Genomic DNA, 25,431 nt, shown 5'->3' on the forward strand with positions numbered 1-25,431 from the left:
TTATTCTCATTCAAAGATACTGATAAATCATCCATACATCCATCATCTTTACTATAATAATGGAAAGAGCTGGCTCATACACGTACGGGAAATTATGTAGGAGAATTATGTTTGACGCATCATCACGTCTGAACTACTGGACTGATTGATTTGAAATTTTGCTTAAAGACTCTTTATTAACCGAGGATGGTTATAGGCCTATTTTCAAATTTCGAATATTTTATTACGTCAAGTTTTCAGTTAGCAAAGTTTTAAAATATTCCCTTGCGAAGCACGGGTTACCTGCTAGTAAGTATAATAACTGATATGAGAAAAATTGGCTAGGCTACAGAATGGATTTGAGACTAATTTGCAATTTTGTTGATGTTCTACTTGACATGGTGTTTGATGGAGGATGGGGGCAGCAGGCAGCCTAATTCGCGACTGAAGTGGAGGTGGAACGCTCCGAATTCTGAATAATGCGAGTTTCTTCTTTCCGCAGCTATTTGAAGCAGTGTCGCCTACTTGAACTGCGCCGAATGCGTTACTCAAAGCCGGTCTTCACGAAGCGCCTGCTTTGCAAACTCCCGACAGTTGCCTTCCTCAATATACACCTGTTGCATCACTGTGAAGCCGAACTCACGTGTGAGGCTCTTCAGAATGAAGTTTGAATACATTTCAAAGTGAGATTGTTTTTTTTTTTAATATGCATTTGTGATATAGAGGTAAGATAAATGAGAATATATTATTATATTTTTAAATTAAAGTTGCTACTGGAATCTAGTTTATGAATTCGAGGATAGTCTTTTAATTATCAGAGAGATTTCATTCTTCCTCAACAGTAATTTGCTAAAAATGAGAAATTCTTATTTTGAAGGGCAGGGTACTTCCAGCATCATTTTCCTATTTTTCTGCAATTGAAAATAACACCTCTATACGTTATTACTGAGTCCTTAATGAATAGGAAAACACACAAAAATAAGTAGGATTACCTACCTGGTAGTTCAATAGTTGATAGAAAAATTCGAAACTATGATAACAGTGAACTAGCCTATTGATTATTTCAATAACGGAACTATAATGTGAGTTTGAAAAACTTGAATAACTCTTAGGAAGAAAGAATATTCCATCGAATGGAAAATTATTGAGATTTCAAGAGATAATAAACCATATAGCTGTTAAACTTTCCTGACATAAAATTATTAACAAAATCGCTTTTTATTCTGCTTTAATTGATAACTTTTGGGTCAAGTGATTCTAAACTGTATTATATTCAATTTCAAATAGAAGTGTGTTTGTTACGATATTTCTATAGAACTGAAAAAATATTTTTGAATTACTGATATCCTAATTTTCTTTTTCTAAATATGTGTGTTTACCAAATAAGGCAAAATTTGAAAAAAGTGATTTTACAGTTGAGTCCAATATTGATCACCTTTCTTTACGGAAATATGAGTTTTCCCTAACATCATATATTTTATGCATCTTTGTCAAATAAGGCGAATAGGCCTACTCTTCTCTTTCACACTCCAAAATCGAACAGAATCGTTTATTATTATTTTTATGCTGGCTAACCTATGTGCCTGCCACAAAACCTCTAGTACAGAATATGGTTTGTAACTACAGTATCGCTTAAGCTATTCCATTCTGCCTTCAACTATTTAAATGGCAAACTAACAGTCTATGACATCAACGGTCGCTATTTAATCTGCTGTTCCTCTGTTCTTAAGAAAATTCTCTACATCACTGTATTTGAATAGTACGATACATAAGTTTCTGAAAAAGATTAACTTCAAGAAATTTAATTTTAGTTTGAATATGCATGAGCAGTAATTAGTTCAGCATGGCTTGTTTTTACAAGAGTGACGAAAAGCATTCATTGTGCATTTATAAAGACTGAATGGACTGTAAAGCTTCTGAACTATTTTTCATTGGATGTTTTCAAATTCTGTAATTATTTGATAGCTTCTTTCTTCTACTCAATGTAAATAGAAATGAGCCATTCAACAATTCTGACATTGATCAATCAAAATATAATGATAGGCTTGAAATATCTGCTAAGATACTGTACCGTAGTTGGTAAAATTTAATTTTTTCACTATATTGAATTACACTGGACTAAAATTTCAACATTTGATGAGCATATTGATATTGATATTATTCATAGAGCCAATCATAGTTATATTAAATTTTCAGTTGAGTGTCAATACAAAGGATGCACATAAAAATACCAGCTAGTTTTGTTCAGCTAAATGACTGGTATTTTGTACTTATTTTTGTACTGATATATTGAATGATTTTTACTTCCCTTGCCCTATTACCACAGGTAAGGAAAGTATTGCTTTCCGAAAGAAATTAAGGTACCCCAATTTCTAAAGGTCCCCTGAGTCCAAAAAAGTGGTTTTTGGGTACCTATTGGATAAAGTGTGTGTGTGTGTGTGTGTGTGTGTGTGTGTGTGTGTGTGTGTGTGTGTGTGTGTGTGTGTGTGTGTGTGTGTGTGTGTGTGTGTGTGTGTGTGTGTGTGTGTGTGTGTGTATGAGTGTATGTGCGTCTGTGTACACGATATCTCATCCCCCAATTAACGGAATGACTTGACATTTGGAACTTAAGGTCCTTACAATATAAGGATCCGACACGAACAATTTCGATCAAATGCAATTCAAGATGGCGGCTAAAATGGAGAAAATGTTGTCAAAAACAGGGTTTTTCGCGACTTTCTCGAAAACGGCTCCAATGATTTTGATTAAATTTATACCTAAGATAGTTATTGATAAGCTCTAACAACTGCCACAAGTCCCATATCTGTAAAAATTTCAGGAGCTCCGCTCCGTCTATGCAAAGTTCGATTTCAGATTCCCAATTGTCAGGCTTCAGATACAATTTGAACAAAAAAATTCGAGTGGAAAAGATTGAGCATGGAAATCTCTACAATTAATGTTCAGTAACATTTTCACCTAAAATTGAAAATGAGCAAGAAATTCGAGAAAATGTTATTATCCAATTGCAAACTGTTGGCAACTGTTGATTCTATTAAATGATTCACTATGAAGAGATAGCAGACCTCGTATGTCTCCAGCGTTATTGTCCTGTCACCAGCTGACTCAGATCTTTGTTTATAAGTAGACTTGAGATGCGTGTGAACACTAGCGTCAGTTGATCAATTTTCATATTGGCAAGGAAAGTTGTGTGAGTGCGCCACACCAGATTTTTTACAAACATTTACAGAAATTGCAGAATAATATCGTTTGGATACATAGTCTATATGATACTGATAATTTACTCGAGTGTGCATGATAAGAATTATGCTTCTCAATTATTGGTGAGATTTGAAATATTATGAAGATGTTTAATAGGTGTCATAAACTAATATAATAATAACACCTTTCTTCAATTCATCAAATAAAGCTTATCTTTTGCAAGGTTTTTTGGATTCTTATCAGAAATCGTGACAGTTCTATGCGATCTTGAACTGAACGTAGACTATGACTAAATTGATGTTCATGACCTTCAATTTCAGATAGGTACGGTATGCTTAAAAAATGTAAATACTGTTATACTATTTTTTCTACTTCTCTAAAATCTACCAAACTATTCCTATCAACAAGTCAAACATTCTTTTGAAGCATGTAGTCCTAAATTCAACTTGAGGAAATGGATTTGAACTATTCCTCAAGCAAATTAATAATAATTACCAGCTTTCAAATCATATGAGGATTGCAATTGAAGCAGACATAGGCTATCTTCTCTATACTTATAAAAGGCTAAGCCCCGACAGACTGAAATCACACCACAGCCCAAACTACTGAGCCTAAAAACTTGAAATTTTGCACAATTGTTTATGGTAGCCTGAAAACATCCACTAAGAAAGGATTTTCAGAAATTTGCCCCCCTGAGGGAGCTGGGGCCCCCCCAAAATTTTGTACTTTTTAACCGCTCATTGCACAGCAAAGTCATGAGGAACTTTTTTGTTCAGCTACGAAAAAAAATAGATCTATGCAGAAAAATTTCGATCAGGAGCACAGGGGGGTCCAGGAGAGGGCATTTTTCGAAAATTTTTATGTAAAATCACACTACAGCTCAAACTAATTGTCCTACAGACTTGAAACTTTGCACAAATATTCTTCAAACATGCTAGACGCGCACTAAGAACGGATTTTTAGATATTTTGCCTCTAAGGATTTCAAAGGATGAAAAAGGATCCTATTAAGTAAGGTTATGAACATGGTAAGGTGAACGCCATATGGAAATGGGTTAGTTTATTTATTGACATGTGATATTCTAACATATGTTGTAATCATTGAAAATAACAAAATAATATGATAGAAATTCAAAAAGAACATCTGTTCTACTATTGCTTTCTACCTGATTCCACTTAACCTCAATAATATTGTTCTGATAATGGATAAATATGTTTAATAATATTATTATTACTAATATAATAAAAGTATTGTTTTGATAATTAATTATTATGATTAATATAATAATAGTATTGTTTTGGTAGTCAATAAATATTTTTATTTTCATAAACTCTGTATAATATATAATGGTGAATGTGAAACAGCTGCATCAAAGAAATTATCTCAAAAACATATGTTTAGGAAAATCATAGTTTGGAACTTCGTTTTCCTGATGCAATGTATAGGCCTACACGTGGCTTGGATTATCAATTTTTCAGCTAGAACAGTTTTTTGAGACTGCTAAATAAACGTCTGCAGTTTTATCAATGCTGTATCGGCAATATGAAAACGCATGCAGTTAATATGTCTTTAATTAAAGGTGTTGATATTTACATGATAATTATTTTCTGCCATTTTTATTTAATTACAATTTCAAAATTATTCAAGCCTTGATGGAATGATTGACTCACTGTACAGTCAGTCGAAAATTTTAATATTGAAATGAGGGGTATTTTGGCAAGCTGAACAAAAAATAAGGTCCTATGCTCTTTTTCGATATTTATGTAAATGAAAAATGAGTCTTGTGGGTTGTCAAAGCTCCCCCTGGAAGGGCAACTATTCATTTTATCCTATCTTTTAGTGAAATAACAATGATTTCTTACCAACAAGAATCGAACTCTTTGTGAATTTAGATAAAATATGACCTACACTTTAGATTTATATAATTATATTAATTGAATTCATGGAAATTGAATTACTTTTTTCTGTCAGTTTATGATTAGTTGATGAAATTGATTATCAATAAAAAAAATGATTATAATTTTATCAGTACCGAATTAGTTGAATGAATTGTCGATGTACTGAGTTCTTGGTCAACAATAATTTAATATTGGTATTTATCCAATCATTATTTTTCCAGAAGTTATTTCATTTGAATTAGAAAATATTTATAAGCTCCTATCAATTTGTCATTCGTAACAATGAATTGTTCAAAACATGAATTTAATCAAATAAAAAATGGCCCATACTTCTGTATTCATGTTCGCGTGTTTTCCACTTGTGATGGATAGCCAAATATTGTATGGCGAGCTGCACGGCGAACTGATGAACAAACACATTATTAGTTCAGTTTTTGCGTACCTATAAAATTGTAGGATGGGGAGGAACAAACTACGTTCACCTCGACCCCCTTATAAAAGTGCAAAAACTAATAATCAAAATCATCAAGCAGAAGCCACTTTCTTCGTTATCCGTCAGACCAGCTCTACAATGGGGTTTGGTGTGATGGACGCAAGACAACTCTACTCCCTAGAAATTATTTGCAGACTACACAAAAACCCAGAAAGCTTTCAAAACAGAAACCACTGTCATAACACAAGGAATAGAAGCCTTCTCATCACGAACGTGGCTAGGAAGGCAACATACCAACAACACTACTTCAACCACCTAGCACCAAAATACCACAATTTACTTCCTGTGCACATCAAGATAATAGAAAACTCAAGAAAATTTAAATGCTCCATTAAAAACTGGATCAAACAACTGGAAGGCATAATATAGGAAACATAAATTTCGAACAATATTTGTAAGCTCACTTTCTCAGGGGTTATTTGCACCCCCACTCTAAACTTAATGTATTACTATTACACCTGCTCTAGAACATGGGTTTTCCATAGTTGAGTAGGTTAATTTCCGAAAAAATGAAATTTATTTATATTTGTAAAAAAATTTCATAAATTGTATTTGAGTATTGTGTAAATTTTATTGATTAGATTGCTTATTTGTATATTAATGGGAATAAAATGTATTATTATTATTATTATTCATTTATATTTTTCCCCCCGACTCAGATGTCCGATTGCTGTCTCATTCACTCAATTATCAAATGAAAAGCCTGTTTGACTTATAGTAAAGATAATATGTCAATTTTTTTACAACATACAGTTTTTATTCATCAGAAGCCAATACCAATATCAGTCCAATAAAAAAATCATTTTCTGTCATGTTCCCCGTAGCGAAGCACGGGTAACTGCTAGTTCTGTATAAGGAGGTGTGTGCTTTAAACTGAGAAAATTAATAGGACTGGCAGCTTTTACGATTTCATTTTTCAATCACACAATGCAACAATTAAAAAATAATTTCAATCAGAGAAATGTGTTATTCCAGTTTCACATTCTTCATTTTTTGTTCTTATCAATGAGATAGGTTTTATAAGTAAGTACAATAATGAAACGTTAGCTCACCTTTTTGTGTTTCTTTGAAATGCATTTTACTTTTTCAAGAGAGGGAGCTTAATCAGCGTTCCAAGTATATGTATTATTAATTATATCCTACGTAATATATACATAATTGACATTAATATAATATCATATCTTCTATATTGAGAAATTTGAATTTTATTAAATGATAATAATAGAGTTGCAGATGGGTTTAAACAATTATCCACTCAAAATAAAACTTGTAAGCAGAGTAAAATATTAAACAAATTATTTCAATGATATATACACAGCCATGGCCATATAGTTCATATGAGCGCATACTTATTTCGTACATCGATAGTTTTACACTTGCAGAGGGAATGTATGGATCAAATAGTTTGTTTTTTGTTGTTGTTAAAATGTATGTATTCAGGGCTTCTTATTTTTATTTATAAAATAACATCATAGTACCCGTTATTGTAAAAAGTTTACTATTTACCCACAGTAAAACGTTTATTTGAAATTTATTGTTAAAACCTGAAGATGATGTGATCCAAACTAGTTGTTTTAATTTGTATTTTTAATCTGTTATTTTATATTAAAAACTTTTCAAAAAAAGGGTAAAGTTTTATTTTGCAATAATTATTTAACACTGTATACATTTGTAATTTGTGATCAATCAGCCATGAACCTTGAGGTTTATAATATCAACAATGTCCATCGGAATTACTGGATGAAATTGCAATTATGAACCGCAGAACAACCATGATTGAAAAATGTCATTGGGGCTACCGGGTTTTACTCATCACCATTGAAATCATCTTCCATCCTTCAACAAACAATCATTGACGGTTGATTCTCAAACAAACAATCAAGATAATCACTTATGTAATTTCACCTCAGGATGAAGTATATGGCAAGACCTAAACGAATTTGAAAATCTAAAATAATATGCATCGATAAAATTATATGCCATAATGAATCCTTAGCGGTCGATTTCAATATTGTTAAGGTTTAAAAATAACCATCTTTATAAATGAGCATTGTGAACATTGCGGTTTAGCAAGATCTCATCTGAGGTTTAGTGAATCTGTAATATTTACTGCAACATAACATGGTTATTGTTTGAGAAAATGTGAGCTACAGCAAATATCATTCCTGTTTTCAAATTCAATTTCAATAATATATATTTATACAAGTTAGAAAATAATACCATGGTGGGTACCCTTTTTTAAAAAACTTTTTCATGTAAAATTCAAAACATTTTATTGTTTTTGTATTTTATAAAAAAAGTTTTAAAAAAGGGTACTATGGTATTATTTTTAGCTAACAAATCAAGCAGAAAACCGTTATTAGTGAATATTAATACCAATTCGCACATTTCATGATGTAAACAGCATAGCCTACATCGATGGGCTGGATCATGTTTTAAAACTCTTTGAAAAAGGACTGAATATTATAATATATGATACAAAAACAATTTTAATGCATTTATGGAAAAACCGTGTCTATATAATAACTTTCACTAAAAATTGAGTCACACAATATATCACAAAATGCAATACGTTAATCACAAAATATAATTTTCCATGAAATTACGATATTATTTGGAGTTTTGATTAAAGGGATATAATATTGAAAATATTATCAGCTTTCACAAACTTAAAGTAATAGTGGCAGAAAAATAGAAAATCTAACACATTCAATTTTGTTTAATCATTGAAAATTCAACACTATATAGCAGAATATTTTCAAAACTCTTCCTGTTGGTAATGATTCATGACAAAATTTTGTAGGTTGATTTTCTCAATTTGTCGAGGAATACAAATAATACAATGACAATGAGCACTGGAAACAATCTGAAAGCAAGCCGTTACATTGACCTTCACCTTGGTATTGGAAGGAACTTGGTCTCACTACTGGAGCAGGTGGAAGCAAATTGTAGTTATTAAAGTGTGGTATCATTATCAGCCCAGTCATCAGATGCTCATCATTTTGCCAAGCGATTCAACATTTCTTGCTGTAATTTGTAGCGTCCAAATCCTGTTCCGAATAATATGTGAATACTGCGGCGTAGATGTGAATATTTACGCGTTTTCACATCAATTTCATATCTAGAGACATCAACCTACTGATTTTTTGCACTCCAGAAACATGCATTTCATTAAAACTATGAAGGCCCTTCTAGGAATGAAGTGGACATTCACAATCAAGTCAATAATAAGAAAATTGATGAAGCCTATGTCGGAGATCATCATCTTATTTCTCACTACACGCAGTATCTAAAAAAATCATTATTAAATGACATCTGACTCACAAGTAGGCCTATAATAATATGCGGAAAATGTAGCCTATAATGGATGTTAATTAAAATAGTTGATTATTTTGGGAGTCACATTTTTTCTAGCAAATAATAACCAAAATTGCACTTTTGTGATTATGAATAAGAGGAATCGTCTCGGTCTCCCAAGGTTAAAACTGGTTTTATTTTTAGGATGGGAAAATGAATATTTATCTATTTGATGGGATTATGGATTTTCTCAAGTTTAAGGCTATCTCATCTCTTTCTTCATCCTATTCAACAAAGATTTCTCAGTATGTAAATGAATGAATAAAAAATACGGTAATTAGTGTTGCTCACTTAGTGTTACAGCCAAATCAAAACAAATTTGAACATGGAAGTGACAAAATAGACTGGATAAGATGGAATTATCTTTCATTCTTGCATTTTCATGATTGTAATGTATTCGCACTTTCCCTTTCTCTGCTTCATCTTGTGCTAAATGGATGAGCTAAATCAATATCCATGGATCTTAATCATGATCCATGTATTTCAAAATCAGTAGCCTTATTGACCCTTGACTGAAGACCTACATTGAAAAAGGTGTCAGCCTATATGCTATATCAAATCAAACACCTTTTCAAAATAACTTTCTTAAAAAAACTAGGCTATATTGTTAACATTATTTGGTTATGTAATAAGTAGGTTTTATTGATTGAAACACGTCCCCATAAATTGCAATAAATTGTGCATAACACGCACTTTCCTGTGTAGTCGTCCAAACGAAAATAGGTCCCTCAAGGTCGAAGGTTCCTCTTGACACCACCCTTCTCTACCAACACTGTTACCACTTTGTACTAAGGTAGCTGGGGTAGCTAGTAAGAGAGAAAGTGGATGAGTGTGAGAGAGAGGGAGTGAGAGTGAAGTTTCTTTCATGTGAGGAGTATTGTTAGTCTTCTCTAAATTGTTTATTAAGACGAGGACAATAATAGTTCACAGTTTTTTAAATACAATATTGACATATATAGATACCGGTATGTATTGTATTGTAAATTGTATGTATTGTATTGTACATAATGCTTCTATATTATATATAATACATATAACTTTCAACAACTGTGTTGGTGTTTGAAAAAGAATAGAAGCATGCAAAGGAGTTGGATGAGTTGAAATGTGGATAGGTCCAGTCATAAGGATATCAATGAGTTAATCAAATGAGAATTCATGCAAATTGGAAAATGCAGAGTCAAGTGAACACTACAAGAAAATTGAATAAAATAAATAAAATTAGATCACTCCACTTCAAATTGATTATTATAAAAGTCTTCAAGAAACCTTCACAAAGTAATAGCTCAGTTTATAAATAGTTGCATTTATAATGAAAAATCTAACCATGATTATAAAAATGGATTTCTTAATGTCATGACTCAAGAAAGAGTTATACATTATACATAACAATATTCTTCTCTCCATTATTTTCATGATGTTGGAGAAGATAGCGGTGGAGGTGACCGGGGATGTTATTGTTCTAACTTCAAATAATGATACAATAGACATTTTGAACCTGATGTGCTCAAAAGAATTTGAGACAGGTAGTGACAGAAAAGAGGGAAGAGGGAAATCAATGTATATAGTGTGCGGTCAAATCCAATTCATTGGTGTACTGTACTCTAATGTTGTGCTTTATGCCCAAGATAATATTTTCAAATTATCTAAAGGCGTAAATGGATAATAGCCTTTTTCTCATTCTCTGGTTAGAAATAAATCTAAGTTTCAATAAGAACGATTTGTGGCGGCTAATAGTATATTTTTATGAGGTGAAAATTCGGAAGCATCCTACTTTTACACTATATTATAGAGACTGTGCATTGATAACTGAAAACAACAAATTTGCAGAAAGTTTGTACATTCTGGAAAATGTTGACACAAAATACAATATTATTTCTATGAAAAGATTTTATTTACTCGCACATTTTTTCGTTTGAATAAAAATTTACATAATTTTTGCCTGATTTGTACAATCTTTAATTTGTCAATTCCATTTTCAGCATAAAATCTTATAGGGAATGTTTCCTGCTGCCACAGTTTGAGAGTTACTTGAGTTCGGTACAGTAGACCTAAGCTAGGCTAGACATCTACTCTAGGCCTACACCTACACCTGAAATTTTCATGAATATTCAATTTATTTCATGAATGATAGATAAAATGGAGCTTACGCACGTTTATTTAGAATATGCGTTTGGATAGAAGTATCAAATATTGGAAATTCGAAAGTGGTGAAATCCGTTCCACTTTACTCTAGCACAAGTCTAGGGATTATATATGGATAAATGAGTAACAGCAGAAAAAAAAGATATTTAATGGAAATTATATATAAGGAGATAAAGTAGCTTTTGAATCATCATGTAAGAATATACGTTACAGGTTTAATATAGGCCTATATATAGAAGCGAAAGAATAAAATAAATAAAAGAGATATTATGTCAATTATATAGGTTACTAGGAGCTTATGTTGGAGCTTCAGTAGCTTTTTGAATCATTGAGTGAATATTTCAGAATAATTATCATGTGTCATACTGGGTGAAACTAGGTCAACAGCGCATCATACAAAAAGTAGGTAGCTTATAAATACAAATAAAAATGAATGGCAAGGTTACTATGTACTTGAAGAATTGTCAAAAATGCAACTTGATATCGGCGTTGGAACTGTCATTGTAATGTTCAGAAACTGACCTTCTTCAAACTGAAAGTACCGTTCATGGAATGAATAATCAGTAACAATAATAATTATTGAGCTCCAAATTATGACTCTGCGTTCTTCGACTTATGACTTTTACAAGTTTAAGTAGCCTAATTATTTGAAAAGGTTGATGAATAAAAACGTGAGTTTTTATTCAGGTAATTTATGTGTTTTAATTTTTTGACTGAGAATTGTTGATTTTTCAATTGATAATTGCGTAGGTTTTATTTGTAAATTCAACTCTGTTATCAGATATGTTACAGAATAACATAATATTGAATAATATTGTAATATAAAATAAAATAATGGCACAAAACACAATATGTTGTCTTTTCTATGTAGATAGTTTTTATCCACACAAAACTCAAGTTTTGCCATCAGCTAGGTGCGTCCACCTTGAAATTCTGGAGGAGGGTCAGCAGTGTTTAACAAACGAGTGACGACCTTTTTTGCGAGGGTGCCTAGTATTTACGGGGAAAAGCTGGTACTGATATTTGCGGGAGAGGGGGAGAGAGAGGTGGTCACCCCTGCATGAACAGAACTATAGCCAATATTCTAACTACAAAATACAATACATTGTGTTTGTATTTCATTCGAATTATTCAGGTCTAGCACTTTTCTATCATTATGAATATTATTATAATAGTTTTTACAAGTAATTATATTCCTATGTTAAATCAATGAATAATTTGCTTGGAGCGTCCTGTGTCATATGCTCAAGTGCTTATTCAAACACAATATGTTTAGATTGATTGCATCGCAATATTTTTGTCATTAGGTAATATGACTGATTGGCTAACTGTCCTCAACATAACAGCCAATGTAGCTCATACTATTGCAAAAAAATAAAGTTGCTTGTGAGCAAAAGCTTCTAATATGGCTTTTCTTGATAGAGTATAAACTCAAACGTTCAAAATTCCCTTCATCCTATTCACTACCGTATGTAAAAGAATTCTTCTATGATAAGGAAAACTCATATATATTTGACAGACATACAAACGTCAACCTCCATTAAATCTTCACAAATGTTTCTTCACTTGACTAATTTTACTTTTTATTTTCAAGAGTCTTGAGTATCGTCTACAAGTTATAAAATGTGACCTTTCTAAACTATTAATAATTCAAATACGGATATTGACATTTTAAAATAAATTCACAGCGTGTATTATAGCCGATAATATTATCATAATGAATTTTTACTTCACTTATAGGCACCGTATTATATTTGTACTAACGGCGTTGATGAGAACTAATTTTCATTCTTACTATAAGGTCATAATTTTCCCATTTCATAGTAGTCATAATGGTTGTATTTGATTTTTGTCACATATTAATATGAAACGTGGATGGCAAAAATTTAGTGAAAATGTCTAATGATAATATTATTCATGAAAAACTGGCATTAAAATAAGTTGTTCTTGAATAATGAATAATACATATTTTTCAGATAATACTGATAAGAAGCCTGAAGTTTCTAGATATTGAATTGGTTGTGACTATTTTTGAGAGAAGATGATTCCAACATACAGGCGATTCATTCCACAGGTATCTTATCATATATTATTTTACTTGGACCGTAATTTAAAAAATATATATAGCAATTATAGCCTGGTTTTAATAATATGTTTCAAGTCCTACTCAAATTATAGAAAGTTGAGATTTGTAATATAGATGTAGAATTATAAATTTTGAATTATAGATGAGTAGGCCTGTTAAGCTGCGTTTACACCAAAGTTGTCAACAACATTCTCCCTATGAGAATAAATTACATTGAAAACTCGTCAGTTGACAACTCTGGCTTAACGTGTAGCACAGGATAAGAAACTATGACTTCTTAAACTCCAGCATCTCAAATATGAGTTTTAATAGTTCAAGTATGGTTACCTCATCCCTGGCTATTGTTGCCAAGATAAATTTTAAAAACAAACTTATTTGTTCAGGAATTGGATTTTAATATTGTATATAACCCTGATAATTCATGTCATTACCAAATGAACATGGTAATTTCAAGTTTTCATGATTAATCTGAAAAAATTAAATTAAATTTTCTTGTTTATTGTTTTATTCTAGGTACTCGCCAGCACAGCAAAAAATCTCCTCCTATTTGAGCTGGGATTACTTGTCGGGTTACCAACTATAATAATTCCAGCAATTCTGGACCCGAACAGTGATGTAAAGTTCACTGAAGACCAATCTTCATGGTTTGGTAGGCTGATATATTTTTAGTAACAATTCGAAATCATCCATTAATTCAAAAATGATTAATTTTGTTATAATTTTGATGGAGTTAACAAGTTACTTATAGGTTGAATTAAAACTTTCAAGTGGAGAAATGTCCCTCACATGATTGGCGTGAGCTGGTTCGCCTCGCATCTACATTATAGATTTTGTCTTTTTGGTGCTGAGGAAATTCTGCTTCTGAAGTGGAATAAAAGCTCATCGACAGCACTGTGAACAGAAAATGAAGTTTTTATCTCAAGAAGCCGATAGTTTATACAGTCCAAGCGACATATCCAAATGCATTCTGCCGTCCTTGATAGAATACAGCTTTAAATAAATTACATCTTAACAATTGGTATAGCATTACTATTTAGATTCAAATCGATTGAATCGCTCCTGTACCAACTTATTTTCTAATTAGTGATTTAGTAGGCCTACATGCAGTACTTGGTTTCAGTTACAAAAACCATTCTCTTGAGAATAATGATATTATATTACTACAATTATTTATAGTTTACTCAAGAAACTGTGGTAGTCTGCAACCATATAATTATATCTAGAAAGTTTACAAAAATAGGAAATAACGATCAATCACAGTAATAAAGTCTACATTCCATTTTCATAAGAAGTTTCGAATTTCCAATTATTTGAATTTTAAAGTAAGTTTTCTAAATATGTTTAAAAAAAATCAATTTGTGTTTCCATCTTGAAAATGAGTTGTTTACGAACCAAATAAAAATGTAATAAGTCAATGCAAAGAACACAATAGGCTATTATGAAGTAAAAATATAACTCAAAAACTCAAGTCACTTCTGTTCCACTATTTTTTCTCTAATTTTACACAATATCTATATCTGTCAGACAACCTATGTAGGTTTGTCTCATGTAGCCTACTTAATATTAGGTATCTGTTGAATAAATTAAGATATGAGTGAATTTTATTTGAACATTGTACTCAGGGATGTTGTCACTTTCACATTCTGGGTTCTACTAATATTGACAATCCATAAAAAACAAAAAAACAAAGTTTATGCTGAACAAACTATGCTCTAAAACGTTGCCAGATCGTTTTAAAAATGTAGAATTATAATTAATTATCAACGAAGTTTTCAATATCATGAAAATCAATCATTTATTAATTGCAAATTATTATTTATTAATATCATTGATCATTTCAAATAAGAATGAACAGTTAATATTACATCAGATGAACCGGTATCAGTCATCCTCTATACAAGGTATTAGCAAGGCAGAGAATAGGATACGCTGTTCTACCATCTTTCTCTACTGCCGTTGAAACGTGGACCTCAATAATTAAGGGGTCATATCTCCTGAACGGGTGAGAATTTTTCTCATCCGATTGCAGATACGGATCTCTCGCATCGAGGAGCATGAGAAGACAGAGTTAATAATTGTATTATTCCTCTTGAAAAAATGAGATAAATAATGTACTGACCAATTAGGGTTTTCCAATATATTTAAGGGGTCATATCTCCTGAACGGGAAAAATCTTGCTAATCCGTTTGCAGATTAAGATTCCTCGCATCACGGAGCATAAGAAGGCATAGTTGATAATTAATTATTTCTCCCGGAAAAATGAGAAAAATAATGTACGTATCGACTTGCGTTTTTCAATATATTCAAGGGGTTAAATAATCAACAGGGTTCTCCTGAATGCGAAAGAATTTCTCAAATCCGTTTGCAGATTTGAGTTCCTTGCATCAAGGAGCATAAGAAGGCATAGTTGATAATAATATTATTTTCTCCCGAAAAAATGAGAAAAAAATTCACTGACCAATTTGCATTTTCCAATTTATTTATGGGGTCATATCTCCTGAACGGGAAAGAATTTCTTCTTCTTCTTCTTCTTCTTCTTCTTCTTCTTCTTCTTCCCCTTCTTCTTCGTCTTCTCCTTGTCCCCTTCCTTGTCCCTCTCCCTTCCTTCTTCTTCTTCTTCTTCTTCTTCTTCTTCTCCTCATCCCTCTCTCCCATCCCCTCCTCTTTCTTCCTCTTCTTCCTCTTCTCTTTCTTCATCTTCTCCTTCTCCTCCTTCTTCTTCTTCTCCATCCACTTTCTTCCAGCCTATTGGATCAAGGAAGTTGAAAAGGAATTTGAAATCACCTGACAATGTCTTGTTATCACCCTTTCACCCCCAACTCCTTTATTCAACCCACTATTATGTCATAGAATCGGTTGTCATCCTACAGAGCTTCAAAAGGGGAAGTGGACACATCCAATCAATATTCAATGAATAATTGATGTCGGTTCATGAATGGACATCAATCTTTCATTCACTCACAATTCACAAACGTTAAACTCGTATAACAATGGCACGTGCAGGCCAGGCCTGATGAGTAATCAATATTCTATAGAATTTGTGGAACTTATACATAAGAATGTCCTTGAAGTTCATTCAAGTAATCTTTGTAGTGATCTATGATATACGTCATAAAGGAACGTAATTTGATAATAATTCTGGTGTTGAATCCATAATATAATGGAGGAATGTATTAAACAGGCTTAAACAGGTACGGGATAGGAAATTTACGAATGACGCATCATCTCGTCTGAACTACTCAACTGAATAACTTGAAATTTAGCAGATCGATTCTTAATTTACCGAGGATACACTATTTTTGAATATTTTAAAATTTCAGTTGGTCAAGTTTTCAGCTTTCCAAGTTTTTAATTGGACCCTCGCGGAGCACCGATTAACCGCAAGCACAGAGAAACAATAGTGTAAGTAGATATCTCAGGGTATAGGACGTTTATGTCGCAACTTATTCTGTTATCTCAAGCCGATAGTTCATGTAATTCTCTCCCGTGAAGCTGTGTGACACTCGTAGCCTCTCATACTGTGCCGTTCATACACTCTCACCCGGTAAAAACAGTGAAAATCGACAGTAATCGGCTTGAGATAACAGTAAAAGTTGCAACTTAAACGCCCTATACCATGGAATATCTACTTACGCTATTGTTTATCTATGCTGCTAGTCATAAATAATCGTATTCATATGAAGGCGGTCTGAAGCGCATAGATAGTGCGGTCCCACGTTATAATGACAGTGTAGAAAGATAGCAGAATAACGTTGCCGATCCTCTGTCTTGTCAATGCCTCCTATAGACGGTAGCTGATACATGTTCATTCTTCTAATATTGACTGTTCATTCTCGTTTAAAATAACCAATTATTATGTTATCAAGCAAGAAATTATATTTTTCTCATAATTAAGATGGAATATTTTGTCGATTAATTCTTAATTCTACATTATAAAAAGACGATCTGGCAACAGATCAAAGCAAGAAAGAGATAGCGCTATCTGCATTGTTGAATGATAGAGAAGGATAGTAATACCATTGCTAATCAAACACTGCCATTACACGGTGGACCTCACTAGATATATAGTATATAGTAGCCAAAATAAGATAAGATGATGACGATTAAAACTTTTATTCATAAAACTACTCCATTCATCCTAATAACAGTGTAGGCGAAATTTGTCTCGAATATTATGAAGAGACGTAGCAATAGAATAGACATATTGGGAGAGATTGGAAAATTTTTCATGGTTAAATAAAAATACAATAAGATACCTATTCTACTGGAAATTTTCTATTTAAAAAAAAACTATGGTTTCAATGATCATGGGATGATTTTCAGTTGAAGGTTGAGCATATAAAATTCAATATTATCACAACTCGACTGAAGATTTGTAAAAATGGGTTTGTAAAAATAAAAAAATTTCATTAGAAAATACAACATATTGTGTTTTTATTTCATTATCAATGATAATGTTCTATCGACGACCTGTCAAAAAGTGAATTTAGTTGTTTCAATTTATTAGACTGTCAACCGAAAATGCGACTAATAGAATAGAATATAATAATTAGAATAGTTTGGAAAAATATAATTTTAAAAGATAAATACAGCTGTCTATATAACTGATTGATTATTTATTGTTGAGAAATTTTTTTTTTTGAAAATAGGAATTTAATTTGCAGTGGTTGTTGTATGTTGAACTCATTGCATAAGTTTGTTGTATAAGCCTCATTGAACTTGAAGATTTATTGAATACACGTAACTGCATCAAATTCACAATTTTTTTTCAAATGCTTCAACATTTTCTGATCTTATCTCATTCCAACTTAATTGCTAGTGAACTCACAGGAAATGTCAGGTTTTATAAATTAACAAGTTCAAGGTATTAGTTCCGGTAGAAGTACCTATCTACTGTTTTCCCATTCTAAACAAAGAGGGAAAACTTCTAGCAATCCAGCTAAAGCCGCAACATACAAAAATATCGTATCAGTAATGCAATCGAAGTAAAGAGAAGGTTTTTCATGTTGCATAATTCATCATACGAGATCCATGTAACTCAACACAGCACGTGTCATCTATAAGTTTAAATTATTCACTGGGAATACCATCAAACTATAATGGCTATTACACGAGATGTTTTATTTCATTTTTTGCGAACTATATCTAACAATATTATGTAATATGACTGGTTTATCTGTCCAGAAAATAATTGCACCTCTCTATTGGGAAATTATCATGGGAAAATAGTTTTTCTTCGGTAATTTATTTATTTAATCACTACAATGTTAGAATACTGAGTTTAGCACACAACTGATATTTAGTAACACATTCTAAATACTTCTTAAATTCTGTTATATAATTACAGCACAGAAACATGGAATTATTAGGAATGAGTTTCATAACTAGTCAAACTTCATATTGATGTAAATATTTATATGGATTAGAAAAGCAGTATAAACTAATTAAAATCTTCTACTGTATGAATGACACAAACCCACACGCTGATAATAAAATTATATTGAGCTGAATATACCATGAATGAATGAATGAATAAACTTCTTTTAAAAATGACATCAACAACTCAACTCACTATATTATTATTTTGACAAATTTTATTTCTGAATTTGAAATACAGTAAAAATTATTTCAAAAAAGGAGAAGAGGAAGCCTATTCTAATAAAGATTTGACTGAATGAAACTTGAATACTGTACGTTTTACTGAGTCTGAAAAAAGTTTATATGAGTACAGTATAAGATCTCCATTTCTAATTAATTTATTCCAATGCTGAAATCTTTTATTTTGATCATTATATTATTAGAGTTCATGTTGGTATAGGTACGATTCATAAATAATGTAGTCTTATTCATTCTACAGATTCCTGAGACACCAATTTGGCTTATTTCAAAAGGCAAAATTAAAGAAGCTGAAAAATCACTTTGCTGGCTGAGAGGTTGGGTCGAGCCAGAGGCTATAAAACAAGAGCTCGATCACACTGTTCACTACTACCATGATACGGCCAATAAAAAACAAGGGATTAATCCTGAAAAGGGAACTGATGCCGAATGCATCGATCGGGATGCCAGCCTGAAACATGATGACCAAAAATCGACTGATTCCAAAATTGAATATAGCTCTGCTAGACCTGACAGATTATTTAGTGTTGATCTGAATGATGGAAAAGTTGTTATTGACTCAAAAATGAGAAATAGCACGTATGGTACAACTGAAGACCCTTATAATGGAGACAGTATGGTTCATTTCAAAGCACAAACTCAAAATGTAACAGACAAAAATACGGCAGACTTCAAAGTAAGCTCTTACAACGTGAATAGTACAGCAACAGGAAAAGAAAGTTTAAAAGAAAGAATCAGCTACTTCTTCAGACGGGAGATGATGCACCCTCTCCTGTTGATGCTTGTCTATCTCTTTTTCACAGTTTTTAATGCTAGAGTCACTATAACACCTTACTACGTCTTGTTGGCAAAAGATCTCAATCTATCTATGGATCCTTTCACAATTACTGTAAGTATAGGCTCTAAGAAAGCAATAAACAACTTCACCAATTTTAATTCTAATCATCAATATTCATTATTAGAATCTAACAGATTGTAAGAAATTACTACCAGTGGTTCGTCAGTACTACAGTAACTACATAACCATAGGTTATAACTACAGTTATACACTTACTGTAGTCAGTACTGAGCAAGGTGTAACCATAGCATATTAAATTAATGTCTTTAAAAAATGTGATACAAAAATGTATCATATGCATTTCGAGATGGGTATTTGGTCTTCCAAACACTAGCTCAGTATAGTGTATACAGTCTTTATTAAGATTGTTTTTAACTCTACGTATTTTCTCAATTTAAAATCTCATATTTGTTTTTTAAAGATGTTTTTGAAAGACAATTTGAAGAGGAATATTTTTTCAAATGCAAGTAAAAAACTGTTATGTTTTTGAGAGCCCGAATCGCATCACTCAATAGAGCCCCACGTCTCTTCTTCGCAATTCCTGGAACAGTATCATTGGCTCCTCTATTATAAACAAGTGATTCCATCAACACTTTAATTGATGTTCAATGCATTTTTTAATTATGTTTTCTACTTCCTAGATAGGGAGGAACCTCTCGAGGGAGTATTTCAAGTTATTCAACAGCAATGAATTAAGCCAAAAGTATTTTTGATTTAAGAATCATATCAACTATTACAAAGAGTTAGATCCATATTTATTATCATTCCACAACGTTTGCAATAGACTACCGTCGACTGCTCCTGCATTGAAAGCTGAATCTATATTCTGAATTGAACTTGATAAAACAAAGTAGCACAATAAGACGCACCGTATCTTATCTCAGTTGAAATACAGGAAACAAGCATGCCTGATTATTATGTACAAAACGAGGGTCATCTGGAAAATAGTACTTGTTTGGTAATAAACGAGTAACAATAAATTAGACCTATATGTCTATTATTATTGGAAAGTACATATCCCAAACGATTTCTCTACATAATCTCAAAGCAGATTTTTGTGAAGATGTGGAGATCTGAAGGGCTATAGGGTGGGAGGTTGAAAGTTTCCCACTTGATTGGTGCAAAAGTTGTTGACTTAGCGATAAAAGTTATTGATTGCCGGATGAGGCCTGTAATTATTGCGAAGGAGAATGACTATTAGACAAAACGCCTCGCCGCCGATTTTGTAATGCTCGCACCATCTGTAAAACCTTCAGTTCACCATCTGTAAAAAATTGTAAAACCTTCAGTTTTCCATCTCTTTATAAAACTCAACTACTTTATGGCAGGAAAAATATTACACAGTGATGGAAGAACTGAAAGAAGTCGTGTAAGTACACACGGCGGCGGCGTTGGAAAAGTTGGAATACAAAAAATTGTTACAAGTTATGATTGACGCCTAAATTAGCTTGGAGATTATGTAGATGAATCGTTCAAGGTATACACTCCCCAATAAAATTGTTTAAAATATTTTTAATAAAGTATGTAAGTTTTTATTCACAAACGGGTACTATTCTCTGGATGCCCCTCGTACATAAAACCATTTGCATGTACAGAGCAGTACGTTCAAAATGCCTCCATATTTATGGTTACCTCTAGAAATATATTTTTCTATAAATATAGATTGATTGAACTAAAACTAATGAATATTATAATCTATATAAATAAAAATCAAGTTTCAAATTTTGACATCCAATTACTTTTTCATGTGTGCACCGGATTTGATGGTTTTTTGTTGTGTTCAGGACCAGGTTTAAGGCCTATCAAATTTATAATCCAACTTCAGGACTCTTTCCTACGGTCCTTCAAAGTTTACATGAGTAATCCTTATGGGAGAAGATTTGTGAGCTGGCCACACACAGAAATAAAAATCAGCTGTTATAATCATTGCGTCATCCAACAGCCGTCGGTAGATCTGTTATTCAATTTTCTTTTTACTGATTCTCAATAATGCCGCGGTACTAACGACGTCCAAACTTGGGTCGTAGGACTTGAAATGCTGTAAATTAAGAATATGCATGGAAGATCAGTAGCAAGGAGGTATACCATCAAATTCCCAGCAAGCTGCATTCAACTTTAACTAAAAATACAAACTGCTGTACAATATTAACTAATCACATAGGAAGTCCATATTGAGATATACATGTAAATACTGATTGTTGGATGATGTTCATAAAAATATAGTGTATCAGAAGGCTAAGCACACCTGAGGAAGCGCGGCTTGCTGATACAAAGTGTTGATCTCATGGAGATTGCCTTATCACACCGTTCCACGCCATGCCCGATTCAGTGTGTGTGTGAGTTCTTCCATTCAAACCAATAAGCAAGAAGCACCTGGATGCAAAATGCCGCATCGCGCCTCCTCAGGTGTGCATCCAGATAAAGTTTGTTATGATATGCATTAATTATTTGGCGGTACGAAGTTCGCCGGGCCAGCTAGTGTTGAAATACAATATGTGAAAATATTATAATATTAGATAGACCTACATATTGAGTGGATTAAGGTAATTTACAAAAATTGAACATAAAGTACTTCATTAATTTGAAATATATAAAAAAATGGATAAAATTGTATTTTTCAGGTGGTGTTTTCAGTTACAACCCTGGTGGGGACCGTGATATGCATGATTGTGGTACGCTGGACGGGTAAGCGGTTCCTGGCTCTGCTGACATCAGTGAGTCTGACAGTGCTGCTGTTTGCACTTGGCTACTACACGTGGTCCCCCACCGGCCAGGCTCAACAGAGTACCTGGATACCATTCTTCCTTCTGATTGTCATTCATATTTTCTTCGGCCTGACTGTGGTGCCTTGGCTCTATATGAGCGAAATATTCCCGTTCAGGTGAATCCTCTTTCATAACAAATACACATTCGAAGTATTTATAATTTGTACTGAAAGCAACTCTTCAGTAATATGATAGTGGTAATCCTATATTATAAGAAAGAGTGGATATCATACTAGTCTTCTTCTACCACCAAAAATCTATACATTCTACCGTACTACTAGTCTAGTTGGCTTGCACCATTACACACGACTATACACCTCAACTCCCACCCACCGATCCTGCAACGAGCAAATGATTACTAGCTTCTCAAGTCCACGTTATAATAGTAGTGAAGAAAGATAGGTGAACAGCGATTCTCTGACTTCTAAAGAGGATAGCTAATACCGCTATATGTAATAACTGTTCAATCTTGTTTAAAATAATTAATTATATATTATTCGTCAAGAAAGTATACTTTTCATGATTAAGTCAAGTAATACATTTTCATTATTATGAGATTGAATATTTTGTTAACTGATTATATTCCTACACTGTTGAAAACAATCTGGCAACGTTGAGGGGCTAGAAAAGGATAGCTGCTTTGTAGAATGATGGACAAGGATAGCAACACCAATGGTAATCAAGTACTGTCATTATAACGTGGACCTCACACTACAGAGTGTCTGATAAGTCACTCCCTATTTTTTATACAGCTATAATTTATTTATCTATGAACCAATTTTGTTAGAACTACTTCAGTTAGATAGAGCACTCCTGAGGTTGTGTTCAACGCCAATCTTCATTTATTTCAAAAATACCCTCTCTCTTGACTGTGTTAGAACGAGCCGAAATAGCAGCTCGTTATGAGGTCTGAGGATCTGTGGTGCGAGTACAAAGATGGTGGAAGGCTGGACGAGAGATCCATGCAACACTGGATGCAAAAACTGTTGAAAATTTCCATTCCAAATTACTAACAACAGGGAGTATTGCAGATACAAGACGATCAGGAAGATCATCAACGTCAAGGACAGCAGAGAATGTTGACAGAGTTCGTGAAATGTTCATGTGGAGCACTAAGAAATCACTGCGTAAAGGATCTCGTGAAAGTGGTCTTTCACGTTACTCTGTTGCAACGATTCTTGAGAAAGATCTCAATGTTTTTTCATCCAGTGTTGCATGGATCTCTCATTTAGCCCTCTACCACCTTTGTACTCACAACAGAGATCATCCCCAGAACTCATAAAGAGCTGCTATTTCGGCTCGTTCTTCCACAATCAAGAGAGGGGGCATTTTTAGATGAAATAAATGAGAATTGGCATTGAACACGACCTCAGGAGTGCTCTATCTAACAAAATTGGTTCATAAATAAATAAATAATAGCTGTATAAAAATAGGGTGTGACTTATCAGACACCCTGTAGTATACAAGTTCTACTCCACTTCAGTATATTCAATTACCGAACCACTTGCATTATCGGATGGACTGGTTAAATTTTCGGTCCCGTCTGATATATAAGTCTTGAGGACCATTGACAACTTAAATGATATAGTCTGCAATTCAGACTAGATGGTATCCACCAGCAAGAGTTATTTTTGAATTTAGTTCACTTCTATCACCTGAATTGCATGAACGTGGTACAATTTTCTTTTATTGTATGCGCCTGGCAAAGCCAGAATGTATCAGAGTACGGTAGTGATTTTAGATAATGGTAGTTCAGAGAGAAGTGTATGAGCTCGTAGATTTCACATGAATTCCATGAGTATGGATAAATAGGTGCCATTGCAATACTTCCTAGTCGACTACTCAACAATTATATCATATAGATTTCAGTAACTCACTTTCATAGTTTCAATCTTTATTTTAATATCTTGAAAAATGTCGAATTTTCAAGATTGAAGGGACGGTACTTTGATATCATTGAGTTAATTTGAAAGAATCTTTGTTATACCGAAGGACACTGTGATTTTATTGAACACAAATTTGCAACAGCGAATACCGTTTTATTCTTGGAATGACAAGTATTCTATGTTTGGTCCTTTATTGTAGGCACTTAATGTTGATGAATTTTCCATGGTTTTAATCGTATACTGCATTCAATTTCAAGTTAGCGTACTATACAAAACTATCCCTGATAATAGATATTTGAGGAAATCCAAACAGATATTCATTACTCTGGAGTCGCATTGTCAATAAAAAATGAGTAAATGGGTAATGGGTTAATGATCCACAAAAGTAGCAAATAGTGTAAGTTAGTAGAAGCAACAAATATATAAAAGTTTTTAAGAGGAGAATAGAACAACTGAATTCATTACTTCACTATGTATTCATGACATTACTTTCCATTCAATGTAATTTAAAATGTCTTTATTGTTCCCAACATCACAGAGGACAAGTTATTTTGTAAAATATTTAATTTCGAACTCTAAATTGTGGTTTTACAGCAATATTATTGTTTGGTCTGTTTCAGGGGTCGAGGGTTTGCAACAAGTCTACTAGCTTCGATGTTCTATGTCTATGGATTCTTTGCAACAAAATTGTATTTCCAGTTGATTTCATGGGTTTCATTGAACGGTCTATTCTTTGCATTCTCCTTCATCAACCTTATTTCATTTGTATTCTTGTATTTCTGCCTTCTAGAAACAGAAGGAAAAACTCTAGCAGAGATTGAACAACAATTTAAAAAGAAAACAAATAAATGCTTTTGATACTTCTTTTACTCTTCATTCCGGAGCACTTTATTGACCTTGAAAAAATCTCCTTACTGTTCCCAAAAAATGAGTCCCTAAAAACTGTAACTTGGCTTGATCAATTGAATTAGGAATTGATTGAGATTTGTTTGGTTCTGAAGCATCAAATTTTTTAAAGCATAATATGAATGAGCTCTTATCTGTAGAACATACAGTTTAGGCCTACTGCTCAAGAAATCTTCAAGATTTTCTTGAATGTTATACTTTTGAAGTGTTATAATATGAGCTCAAATTGGATCATTCAAGAGAAATTATTGGTAGACGAGACGTGAA

The 25,431-nt window shown here is 32.8% G+C and overlaps 1 protein-coding gene across 1 annotated transcript; it reads left to right on the top strand.

The window, feature by feature from the left end:
- The first annotated feature begins 471 nt into the window (after positions 1-471).
- Positions 472-25,134, top strand: LOC111046883 (facilitated trehalose transporter Tret1). Its single transcript, XM_039422891.1, has 7 exons — positions 472-704; positions 13,044-13,141; positions 13,667-13,821; positions 17,973-17,988; positions 18,972-19,658; positions 22,229-22,488; positions 24,879-25,134. Exons 2-7 carry the CDS (start codon positions 13,109-13,111, stop codon positions 25,114-25,116), a joined length of 1,389 nt encoding a protein of 462 aa, XP_039278825.1. The 5' UTR covers positions 472-704; positions 13,044-13,108; the 3' UTR covers positions 25,117-25,134.
- Positions 25,135-25,431: the final 297 nt, after the last annotated feature.

This window comes from Nilaparvata lugens, chromosome 3 (assembly GCF_014356525.2).
Source record: "Nilaparvata lugens isolate BPH chromosome 3, ASM1435652v1, whole genome shotgun sequence".
In the NCBI taxonomy this organism is placed as follows: domain Eukaryota; kingdom Metazoa; phylum Arthropoda; class Insecta; order Hemiptera; family Delphacidae; genus Nilaparvata; species Nilaparvata lugens.

Excerpts from the sequence above, each read along its gene's own strand:
- LOC111046883 (XM_039422891.1), top strand. The coding sequence starts at position 13,109 with ATGATTCCAACATACAGGCGATTCATTCCACAG. Across the intron at positions 19,659-22,228 it reads TGGATCCTTTCACAATTACT|GTGGTGTTTTCAGTTACAAC; the intron begins GTAAGTATAGGC and ends TGTATTTTTCAG. Across the intron at positions 22,489-24,878 it reads AGCGAAATATTCCCGTTCAG|GGGTCGAGGGTTTGCAACAA; the intron begins GTGAATCCTCTT and ends GGTCTGTTTCAG.